Genomic DNA, 13,094 nt, shown 5'->3' with positions numbered 1-13,094 from the left:
TGTTCACCAAGAACTTGAGTATGATGGCTTTAAGACACAAGTACCGAATTGTTTTCTAACATCATACTATCCAAATATTTTACCCCCCCCCCTCTTGATGTTCAAATATATAGCCCAAATTATATATTTCCCATCTATTTTGTCACTGTCTCATGCTAAGCGGAAAGAAACTAATGGAGAAACCCGTTATTGTCTTATCTGTTGATCCACATTCTCGAGTGTGTACTGAATAATTCCCAAATACTATCTTTTCATTAGTTTTAAGCGGTATTTATCTGTTATAGCCACCACACTCATGAAGTGAAGCTAGGTTAATCCTAATGAAATATACCTGAATAGGATGAAAATAAAATACTTTAGTAACAAAATTATGGAAACTACAACAGGGGATTATGGATTTCAGGCCCCCTCCCCCCAGAACTCTTTATATTAAATGGTTTCTAACCAAACCTTACCTATATACCAATTAAAATAAACCTACATTGTAGTGTATATACACTCACGATAAGCTGATTATCACCAAGAACTTGAGTGTGAACATGAAGATGCAAAATGTATTTCCCTCATCTCAGAAATGTTGAAATTTTCTGGAAAAAAATTTCATGAAGATCTCATTCCATATTGTGTGCTTTCCCCTTTTTCTGAATGTCTTTGATGGAATTAAGATTATTTAATTGTGCATATTCGAAGTAAGCATAAACACAGGTTCTTTTGACGCATCCTTTATCATCAAGATTCCACTTTTTAGAGTTTACCTGCATAGTATTTTATCTCGCTCAGGCTAAGCTCCGAGTGGACACAGAAAACCGCTTTAATTACAGATCAAGAACAATGTATGGTCGCTGTATCATACAATTACCAAAAAATATAAGAATGGATTGTCCTTTTTTGTGAAGATAGTTGTTCCTGACCGAGGCATTATGTTTAGAAAAGGTTGTAAAAAATGATTGCCTCAAAAACTACTTCAAGTGCTGATATTCTAAATTCTAAATTATGAGTTTAATTCAGCATTAGGCATAATCGTCTTTCAAATTTGACGCCACTAAAATGCTAATATTTCTAAATTTCGACTTCCATCGACAAGGGTCTCTCTTTACTTGCGATTCATTACCGTGTATGGTTCAAAAACACTCGATCTGGCAGTTATTTCAATATTCAACTCTGCAAAGATAAGTTTTTTACGATATTTTTTTTTATTTAGCTCACTTGAAGCGACTCGTGCATAACCCCATGAATCCCCCTTCCTCCATGTATGTTTACGTGTTTCTACTATGATATAATTAGATTTTTGTTTGTAGGAAAATAACCACCAGCATTCACAGCCACCGAATGGGACAGCATCTAGTGCCTCTTCCAATGAACAACAACATCCACCAGAAACACAGAGTCCTGGACCAGCTCATCCTCAATCAGCTCCTCCGCCTGCGAAGAGGCCTTCCCCATCACCAACCGGATCTAGTGGCTCAGCAAGCTCGCAACCAATGTCCCCTGCTATAGGCAAGTTTAATTCCTGTAAATCTAAGTTTTATTTGCTTTTGATATTTGGACCTGACGTTCTAAGTGCCCCGTATTCAGGGGAGGGGTTAGGGGGGTATGAACCCTCTCGAAATGTTTGTCCGACTCGTAAAAATGAAATAAACATTCATAAAAACATATATTTTTTATGCATTTCTTAAAATTATTTTTGTCCTCCCCCCCCCCCCGCCCGAACAAAAATCCTAGATATGGGTTTGCAATTGCCCTATTTAGTTTTTTGGTACCCACTTCGTTATTGTTATAAGGACAATAAAGAGATTTTGTTTGTTTTCCACACTTCTCGTCTGTTTTAAATACCATCTGACATCACATTAGCTATATATGACGTATGAAAAAGGACAAACGAAAAAGATACCTATTGAAAATAACAGTCGTACCACCTTTCTGATGGATGTATTGCCCGACGATCAGAAGCAGATAAATTGGGCATTACAACTCTTTGGTTGGGCTTGTCTCTAAACAAGAAAAATTTCGACTTGTTTATTTACGGTTCAATGTGGCAACAAAGGAAAGAATTTACGTAACAAAAAATTTTAGTAATTGAATAAAACCGATAGAAACATCGTAGAAATTCCCGGTTTTCAGGTATGAATTGACATAAGATGGAGCCAGGGGAAAAAATGTTTTCGTTTTAATGTACTTGGTACTTCTAAGGAAAAGACAAAACCGGACGAGGGTAATTTCCAGCCAGTGAATAAAACACTAAAACTAAAGCATAAATTTCGGCCAAGACCTTTGTTAGCGCTTTTTACTTCTGTATAAGTTACTTGACATAAGAAGGAGACAGGGGGCAGAAAATGCTTTCATTTTGATGTCCCTGGTACATAAAAAATTGAACGAGGTTAATTTTCAGTCAGTGGGTAAAGCGCAAAAATAAAGCATATGTTTCAGCAAAGACCACTTTTAGAAAAAGAGTGTTTTCCAGAGGAAAGTGAAGAGCGAAGTTGAAACTAAAAACGAACAAAAATTATTGCTTTGCAGCCTATCTAATATACATTGATAGAACTAGTGCAAGTAAACCAACTGGTGATATTTCCCTATGTTTGTAGGGCTATAGAAAACTTGCGTTTTACTGAAAACATAAAACCCAAGTATAAAAAACAAGAATATTGATTTAGGAGTCAAAAGTGAGTAGATTGCCTCACAACAACATTTTTAATGTTTTTAAATTGTCGAATACTATGGACGGAACTCCGTTCTTTACTAGGTTTCAGTGACCGCTGCAATCATGACACGAGTGTTCTGGCAAGGGTATGATGCGTCTTGGAATAGGCTCAGATTGCCAACCAACCTTGCTTATTTTTCATGCACTAAGCTAGAGAATTGTGGGTTATTTTTAATCCATATTGATCAAGAATTTTTTTCGGTCGCTAGAACACAACTGTTGGTCAATTCTGTCTCGCCAGAATAGATTGTCGATCAACAATGTCGCCAAACAATGCCTTCATTAGTGTTAATCGTAACAAGTAGCCTACGTACTATAACCACATACAGGGAAATTGTGCTCAGCTGACTGTCGGGAACGCATAGGTGCAAATTTTAAAGAAAAAGGGAATAACAAGGAAAAAGGAAGACACTAGAGAAACTTGTTATATTAATCAAACTTCAAATTACGAATGGGGATAAAGAAAATATTTAAAGCTCAGTCAATTCACTCTTATTAACAGGTCAGAAATTTGTATCAGGTACGAATAACAGGTTGTTCTGGGCGAAGGAGCAACTCAGTAAAAAAGCCTGCACTAGTTTCAGGAACCCCTATCTGCCCCCCTCCTCCTAAGTGTTGGTAACGTCAGCTATGTGTATTTTATCATGATTTATTGATTCAATGCTCTTACACAAATCAACTCAAGGTGGCAATGTAAGGACTTAAATTCTGTATCTTGTATTTGTCTCGGGAATTCTGTCATCGGATGCAAGGAAATTAATCAAGCAGAAATTTTGTTTGAATTCCATTCGGATCTCTCAATAGGCAATTATTGGGGAATCCCCTTATCCACGTGCATTTGGAATGACGTCACTTCCTATAATTAGAATCATCAGCTGACCAGTGATGTTATGTCACTCAATTTAGACCGGCGATAACTTCTCTGTGATTTATTAAAGGGATTAAATGCCTAATGAAAGGGAAAATGGATGTTTTGTACATATATTATGGCGATAGTTTTCACGGTCGTGATTTTGTTTTTCTGTTAGTAATTGTGCATGGACTTGTTTGGTTTGCGATAGGATATTTATGAAAATATGTTTTTTTTTCGTGTGTTTAGTTCCAAAACATTTTTAATGTTAATTATCCCATGTGTAAAAGTACCTTGAGACAAGTAATGATTCTTTTGTTTTACTCGAAAGGAGGTAGATTCAAATGGCTTGTCAGGGGCGGAGCGGTGGATATATTTACCGATATGGATATATATACCGATTGCCTGATTCTTTGTTTGTGACTGGGAGTGCAATGCTTGGCTCCGAGCAATTCAACCGACGTTTTTTTTGTGTTTTTCGCTCAGATTTCTCCATGTAGCCATTTAGAGCTGGGTCAACACTGGCTGAGCTTATAGTCACACAAATAACCCCGTTCTAAACTGAACTATAAGCAACACCAGGACTGACCGATCCCACAGACATACTTAGGGGTTTATCGTAGGAGAAAGCAACTGGTCAGTTGTAGAGCCGGGCGTGTCTACCCGCCCAAGGATTTCCCATTAGTAAAGCTCCCTAACACACAACTCCTCACACAATTTTTTTTCTAGAAATTTACCCCTCCTCCTCTCGCCTGTCAGAACTTAGCTTTACACTTGCTTTTCAGGATAATGTGTCAAATTTCCCAGTCTTTCCGCCTAGGTGCATCTCTAAGTACTTTAGAATATTTGTTTTGTTTGCACTTCTGTGTCATTAGCAAGATACCCCGATATTGCTTTTGAACAAGAAAGACCGACGTTTGCCCGTTTGCCTACAACTCCAGTGGATATTGTCGGTCATGAGTCAACTCAAAAATCTTGATCACTTCCCTGCGATTCCACTGGGCTTTACCAATAGGCCAAGCCCATATAATATAAACAATTTCAGTCGCCTACTCACCTGCAAGTGTGAATCTAGTCAGTCATAAGTTGTTTTTTTTTTTTGTCTCCAATTGCCTTCAAATGGTTCACAGGACTGATAGACTATCTGGATTACCCCTGTTGTATAACTATCTGTCTTAATTCTACCCTAGAATGACGGACTCATTCTATAGACTACCCAGAATGATCATCAAGAAGTAAAAATAATCATTTGTATACAACTCTGAAAAAAGTTATGCCAACTTTGCCTCTAAGAGACTACCTGTTTTGGTTTTCCTCTAATTAGGCTCAAGTCTTAAATAAATTTAACCCAGTCCCTAAGTCTCATCAGCCCTTTGTACAGTTTTTAAAGCTTTGTGGTTTGAGATAAGGTAAAAAACATCGATATCGCAAGTTCTGAAGGGCCGAATCTGGGTTTTGGAGTCAATGAGCAAAAACAGGTTGAAAAGATTGAAAAAATACTTAAAAGCTTCCCCAGAATTTTGGTTGCAAAATATTATTTTTGTTTGTGTTTCAAGGTAAAACAGCCTCCCCCGTAATCGTGATCATAAATTTGCAGTTTATACCTTAGAAATAGGCAAAACTCTTGTTTGGATTACTTAATTCTGATCATATTCGTTACCACGTGAAAAATTCATGTTGCTTAGCCTAATTAGGTCCCAACGGTACCTAAGCAAGTGCAGTTATTAATTCAACATTGAGCATACAGATACAATACTTTTTTTTTCAAAATTTGGGTGGTTGTGGTGTTCCCAATTAAAAGTACAAAAATTTGTTTCAAAATCGGGGGGGGGGGGGGTTATGCATTTTCCGATTGTTTAAGTGAAGATACTAATAAAAGTATTTTTTTAAAATCTCGGGGGGGGGGGTAAATGCCCCTACCTGGCCTTGCACCGAGCTGGATTAATTACTAAAACTGAGGCAAAGTAACTCATCGACATTTTCGAGGAATCAAATGCTTGAAAACTTTTGGAAATTTTTCGCTTTCTAAAAATAGCCAAATAACTTAGGGAAAAACCTGTTAGTTTGTGTTTAAATGAAGGGTTTCATACGAATATGAGGTTTCGTACCCATTTTGAGGTGCGAAACCTCCAGAATAAACATTGGCTTTCAAAAGATAAGCCATAATTATTTCATATTGAGGAGCTGATTGGTTTTTCTAACATTGAGATGACCCTTTGTGTTTTAGGGGGAGGGGGTAGTGATCAAAAGATTTTTTAGGGGGGAAGAGCCCCCTAAAAATTGAGGACGATGAAGAGAATTCTTCGAGAAAACTTTATGCGACTTAGGAATATGTGCAGTATGTAAAGAAATATGAGATAAATCAATCTAATATGAAGAAAAATACCTTCATAAAGACATACGTATTCTATCTAAGGCTTTATTTTAAAAAAAGAAGAATATCTTTATCTCTACTAGAGGGAAACAAGGAACATTCTTCCAAAAAAATGTAAACACAGGGGTGGATCTTTGGGCCAAGTCCCTTCAGTGAAATGTCCATCTTTTTGTGATTTTTCGTGGACTGTCTGGTCTGCTTCTATTTGTTTAGGTACCCCCCCCCCCAAAATCTGACCCCCTTTCAAATATATATTGCTGTGAAAGCGTCTAGATGTTCTTTCAAAGATTTATTTGAGACCCCTTCCCCTTACGGAAAGTACGGATAAAACGATAATGCGCTATGGTTTGCATTTTTGGTCAAGGCTTTGCATTTTTAAAGCGCTAGATTTTGGTTACCCATAATGTACCTGGAACGTATAGCGTGAAAAGTTTTACAATGTATAAAAATGTTAAAAATGCAAAAAAAAAACAACAAAAACAGGAATGATTACGAGAAATATAAAAAACAATATAAAATTTACTCGATTTAAGAAACGGTTTGGGCTGAAACCCCTTCCTCCCCCTAAATACATGCTCTATGTGTGCCTATCAATTTAATGTTAAGCCAACCCTTGCTTTTTATTATTCGTAACGAAATTTTCCAAATTCTTTACATCATTCTGTTTGTAGAAAAAAGGGTTGAATAATTATGTTATGGTCTTGTTGTTCAATCCCTAATTACAAAATACAAAGATATGCATCACAGAGAAATGCGGTCTTGCAATAAACAAACCACGTGGCAGTTTGATGGGTTTTTCGTAGTAGACAATGGGTCGCCAAAACTATTTTTCATTGCATATTTCAACACATGCTTCCGAAAAAATATTGTTACGTTCAAAGAATGTTAGTTTATTGGGTACTTAGTTATACTCCACATTCTGTACAAGATAGATAGGATTATTTAATAATTTTGGGCGTGGCCTAGTGCCATAAATTGAATTATCTTTTTGTCATAAGTTGTAGTAAGGAACTAAGTGCCTTTGGAAAAAGTTTCTGTTGGAAAAATCGTACTATTTAAAAATATTAATTGATGGTTTTTTTCGACCTGAACTTGAACTCATTTAGTCGGATAAGAAATACACTATTTAATTGATTTGAATGAAATGAAATGTGTTTGGGTACTTGTGTTATCCTGAGCACAGTCGATAAGTGAAGTTAGGTTAATCATAATGAAATATAGCCTACCAAAATATGATGAAAATATGATACTTTAAAAACAAAATTGTTGAAACTACGACAAAAATTATGGAAAGGAGGCCGCCCACAACGCATTGTATTAAATACCTGATCTAAATCCTAACCACCTCTATATATTAAATATTTAATTAAAATATACCTCCATCGGAGTTTTTCACATTCAGATTAAGCTAATTATCATGGATTGCAGACAGATAAACCGTTTTTTTTTTTCAAATCAAACAGAGTAAACTTCTCGAGTGTGTTTGGGATAATTCACAATTACCACTGTTCGTCTTGTATTTATTACTTCGACGACTAAAAGTGGATCAAGTTCATTCTTTGATGTTTTCAAATTGCAGTCCTACTGGACCAAAAAAATATACTAGAAATTAAGATGCCGGAATGGACATAAGGGATTCCAGAGATTAAGATGCCGAAATGGGCATAAGGGATACCAGAGATTAAGATGCCGAAACGGGCATGTCACAAAAAAAAAAATGGGTTCCTTATTGTCATTTATTTTACAGACATCCCCTCCTGTGTGTAAATATGGTTATAGGGACTATGAATGAATTTAAAAGGAATCTTATTTCATATAAATGGTAAGTGTTCGTAACACTTATCCAATCGCAAATCTGAAAAAAAAAACACGTAATACTGTAGAATGGATAACCATCTTTCTGGATTACCTTTGCTATCAGACTCAGATTTAATTGAGAGGGGAACTAGATTAACTTTGGACTTTTGCCTCTTGAAAGATGTAGATTTTTTACGATTTAACCTATAATTTCTTATATTTGTACTGGCAGTTGGGGTGGGGCCCCAACACCTAGTTGATGGGGGCGCTTCGCCCCCATCAACTATCCGGCGCTTGAGCTTTGTTGATGGTGATTGCTAATCGAACATTCCCTGTGTCCCCGTCGTCATGTATATATCCCCCTGTGCCCCCCGGCGTCCCCGTTGTAGTTGTGGTCCATGTATCCCGGTCGTCATTTATATTCCCTGTGTCCCGGTCGTCATTTGTGTCCCGGTGTCCCAGTCTGTAATTTCTCTTTGAGTGTCCCGGTCGTCATTTATATTCCCTGTGTCCCGGTGTCCCGGTCGTCATTTGTTATTCCCTGTGTCCCGGTCGTGATTTGTGTTCCGGTGTCCCAGTCTGTAATTTCTCTTTGAGTGTCCCGGTCGTCATTTATATTTCCTGTGTCCCGCTGTCCCGGTCGTCATTTATATTTCCTGTGTCCCGCTGTCCCCGTCGTCATTTGTGTCCCGGTCTGTAATTTCATCAGTTGACAAACATGACGTCAGTCGACAAACAACTTCATGACGACATACAGCTCAATCCTTATAATGACGTCAGTCGACAAACGTGACGTCAGTCGGCACACAAACATCCGCGCCCCCCAACACCCCCCCCCCCCCGCGCGTAAGTCGTTACGCGCCATATTAGTTACGCGCCATTGTAGTTGTGTCCCTGTGTCCCACCTGTGAATATGTATATATATATATATATATATATATATATATATATATATATATATATATATATATATATATATATATATATATATATATCTTCTATCTATCTATATAAAAATAAGTTGTCTGTGGATCTGTGGATCTGTGGATAAGGTGACGTCAACTAAAAAAAAACTTAAAAAAAAGGAAAAAACTGAAAAATAGAAGAGAAAAAGAAAACTAATAAAATTAAGAATAAAAATAAAAAAGATAAAAACTAAAAAAAAAGTAAAAAGAAAAAACGAAAAAAAACTAAAAAAGCTAAAAAAAAGGTAAAAACCAATAAAAAACTAAAAAGAAAAAAAGGAAAAAAACTAAAAAAAAATTTCATCTAAAAAACTAAAAAAAAACTAAAAAAGGTAAAAACTAAAAGAACTAAAAAAGAAAAAAAAACTAAAAAAAGGAAAAAAACTGAAAAATAAAGGAGAAAAAGAAAACTAAGAAAATATAAATAAAAATAAAAAAACTAAAAAGATAAAAACTTCAAAAAAAACTAAAAGATAAAAACTAAAAAAAAAAGTAAAAAGAAAAAACGCAAAAAAACTAAAAAAGCTAAAAAAGCTAAAAAAAAGGTAAAAACCAATAAAAAACTAAAAAGAAAAAAGGGAAAAAAACTAAAAAAAATTTTCATCTAAAAAACTAAAAAAGGTAAAAACTAAAAGAACTAAAAAAGAAAAAAAAACTAAAAAAAAACTAAAAAAAAACTAAAAAAAGGAAAAAAACTGAAAAATAAAGGAGAAAAAGAAAACTAAAAAAAATATAAATAAAAATAAAAAAACTAAAAAGATAAAAACTTCAAAAAAAACTAAAAGAAAAAAACTAAAAAACCTAAAAAAAGGTCAAAACCAATAAAAAAGAACTAAAAGGGGAACACTGGGACACAAATGACGACCGGGATACTGGGAATATAAATGACGACCGGGACACAGGGAATGTTCAATTAGCAATCACCATCAACAAAGCTCAAGGGCAATCATTAGAATCATGAGGAATAGATCTGAATATGGATTGTTTTTCCCATGGACAATTATATGTTGCATGTTCAAGAGTCGGTAAACCTGACAATCTAAATAAATGACGACACTCAAAGAGAAAGCGACCGGGACAAAAGGAATGTTGGATTAGCAATCAACAAAGCACCGGGACACAGGGAGTATAAATGACGACGACCGGGACACAGGGACATAACTACAAAGGGGACGCCGGGGTGCACAGGGGGATATATAAATGACGATGGCGACTCAGGGAATGGTCGATTAGCAATCACCATCAACAAAGCTCAAGGGCAATCATTAGAATCATGAGGTATAGATCTGAATACGGATTGTTTTCCCATGGACCATTATATGTTGCATGTTCAAGAGTCGGTAAACCTGACAATCTATTTATATGCACAGACAATGGGACAGCAAAGAATGTTGTATATTCGCAAGTTTTACGTAGTTAAAAACATATATATATATATATATATATATATATATATATATATATATATATATATATATATATATATATATATATATATATATATATATATATATATATATATATATATATATATATATATATATATATATATATATATATATATATATATATATCTATCTATATTCACAGGTGGGACATAGGGACACAACTACAATGGCGCGTAACTAATATGGCGCGTAACGACTTACGCGCGCGGGGGGGCTTGGGGGGTGGCGCGAAGCGCCACCCTAACAGCTAGTATATATATATATATATATATATATATATATATATATATATATATATATATATATATATATATATCATATGAAAAAAGAAATCACCAATGCAACAGCACAAACACACACACAAAAAAAAAAGAGACAGAAGGAGAAAAGGAAGACTGTTTTCCTAAATTAGTGATTAATATAGACCAGCACTTGAATGAGGCCTTAACCCTACTCATCCATACAATCACATAGGTCAAACAGCATAGCCATACACAATCAACCATAAAGAATAATCCATGGACAGGCAGTCATGTCGTCAATAAGTATAAGTCGTCATTTACCAAACGATAGAAAAAAAAAAAAAATAAAGACAAATGATTCAGAGGCAACAACCCAACACAAGGGCTCATCAGGAGAATACACTGGCCTATATAGGGTTTCGCCACTTTAAATTCTCTACCCAGCCAAGTGTTGTGGTTATCACAGAATATCCATGGCATCCCCGTGTCAGGTATCACCCCCAAAATACATGCCTATGAAAGAAAAAAAAAACAGCAAATGTAAAACAACCAAGTAACACCAAAACAAGCTTATCCTGTTAATATATCCCTCTTTTTAGCAACAATAGGTAAACTAAATATAATAAATTTATCACAAATATTAACACATTGCAAAAAACCTGAATGAACTAGACAATTATAGAATTCATCTTTACCATGTGGCTAATTTTTAAAAAAATCCGCTCAATTAGAAACACAATTCAAAATAAATGGCGCTGCAACAACATTTCTCGAACCTCCGAAATTAGTTGAAAATTTCTTTAAGTATTTCTAGATAATTCTTTTGATATTTATTTAAAAGTTCATTATAATGAAAACTAAATTTTTTAAATTGCCAAGTTAATTTATTTGCAGAAAAACCTCTTGATATCAATTTTTGGCTTAAGATTTTACATCTATTTTTAAAATCAATATAATTACTACAAATCCTTGCATAACGAAGTAACTGTGAGAAAAACGCTGAATATGTGATATTTGAGTGTATATTACTTTCAGGGAATGGGAAACTAATCACTTCAAAATCAAAATCATCCGTTTTATTATACATTTTAAAACTTAATTTATTATTATCACAAATATTAATATTTAAATCTAAGAAATGATCTTCATGACCAGCGCCATGACTAGGTTCAAGAATAAGCTCTGATAGATATATATTTCTAGAAATATCAATGAAATCCTTACAATTTAAGACCAAAATATCATCTAAATATCTTTTATTATTTGACAAAACATGTTTTAAATTAATTGGATTATTCTTATCCATCATATATTTATATTTTAGTTGACTTAAAACAAGTCAGCTATAAATGGGCTGGCATTCCCCCCATGGGAATTCCCACAATTTGCTTGTACAAATCACCACCAAATCTTATACAAGTATTGTATAAAACAAATTCTAATAACTCAAAAATCATATCCAAGCTGTAACATCTCAAGTTAACTGTAGTATTAAAGCAATTTGTCCATATAGCTTTTTTATTATAAGTGTCTATTTTTAAGAACCTTTTACTAGATAAGAGGAAAGATTTCTTGATAACAGTTTTTAAATTATCAAACACTACATTAAGTGATAAATTAGTATACATTGTCGCAAAATCGAAAGACTCAATTCTTTTAGCTGAAACCATTGTTAAAGAATCTATCACCTGCAGTGAATTATTAACACTCCAATATGGATTAAAATTCGAAAATTTTTTAATACCAGAACAATAGGTTTTAAGTTTATTTACAATTTCCTTTAAAATTGAAGAGAGGTCAGTAGCAGCAGTGCGGGTTGGACATTTAGCTGCTCCAGCAATAAACCGTGGTTTAGGGGGATTCTTATGAAATTTTATATATATATATATATATATATATATATATATATATATATATATATATATATATATATATATATATATATATATATATATATATATATATATATATATTATATATATATAAATATATATATATATATATATATATATATATATATATATATATATATATATATATATATATATATATATATATATATATATATATATATATATATAAATATATAAATGTATATATATATATATATATATATATATATATATATATATATATATATAAAATATATATAAATATATATATATATATATATATATGTATATATATATTTGTTTTAAACTACGTAAAACTTGCGAATATACATCATTCTTCGCTGTCCCATTGTCTGTACATATAAATAGATTGTCAGGTTTACTGACTCTTGAACATGCAACATATAATTGTCCATGGGAAAACAATCCGTATTCAGATCTATACCTCATTATTCTAATGATTGCCCTTGAGCTTTGTTGATGGTAATTGCTAATCAAACATTCCCTGTGTCCCCATAGTCATTTATATATCCCCCCTGTGCCCCCCGGCGTCCCCGTTGTAGCTGTGTCCCTGTGTACCAGTCGTCATTTATAGTCGACAAACATGACGTCTGTCGACACACAAACATGACGTCAGTCGACACACACGTCCCAGTCGTCATTTGTGTCCCGGTGTCCCAGTCTGTAATTTCTCTTTGAGTGTCCCGGTCGTCATTTATATTCCCTGTGTCCCGGTGTGTATATACATTCGTTTTTGAATTGGTATACGATGAAATAAATTTTTTTTTTAGTTTTCTTTTCCTCCTTTATTTTTCAGTTTTTAGT

At 34.0% G+C, this 13,094-nt stretch overlaps 1 protein-coding gene across 1 annotated transcript in view; it reads left to right on the top strand.

Moving 5' to 3' along the window:
• LOC136031552 (trithorax group protein osa-like) overlaps nt 1-13,094 on the top strand; it is a 110,348-nt gene that overhangs the window by 33,465 nt on the left and 63,789 nt on the right. Inside the window, exon 4 of the mRNA XM_065711598.1 lies at nt 1,299-1,497. Coding sequence (XP_065567670.1) covers nt 1,299-1,497 — 199 coding nt within the window. The remainder of the gene's footprint in view (nt 1-1,298; nt 1,498-13,094) is intronic.

This window comes from Artemia franciscana, chromosome 1, assembly GCF_032884065.1.
Source record: "Artemia franciscana chromosome 1, ASM3288406v1, whole genome shotgun sequence".
NCBI lineage: Eukaryota > Metazoa > Arthropoda > Branchiopoda > Anostraca > Artemiidae > Artemia > Artemia franciscana.
The sequence above is the reverse complement of the archived record's forward strand: the minus strand, read 5'-3'. Positions and strand labels throughout refer to the sequence as shown.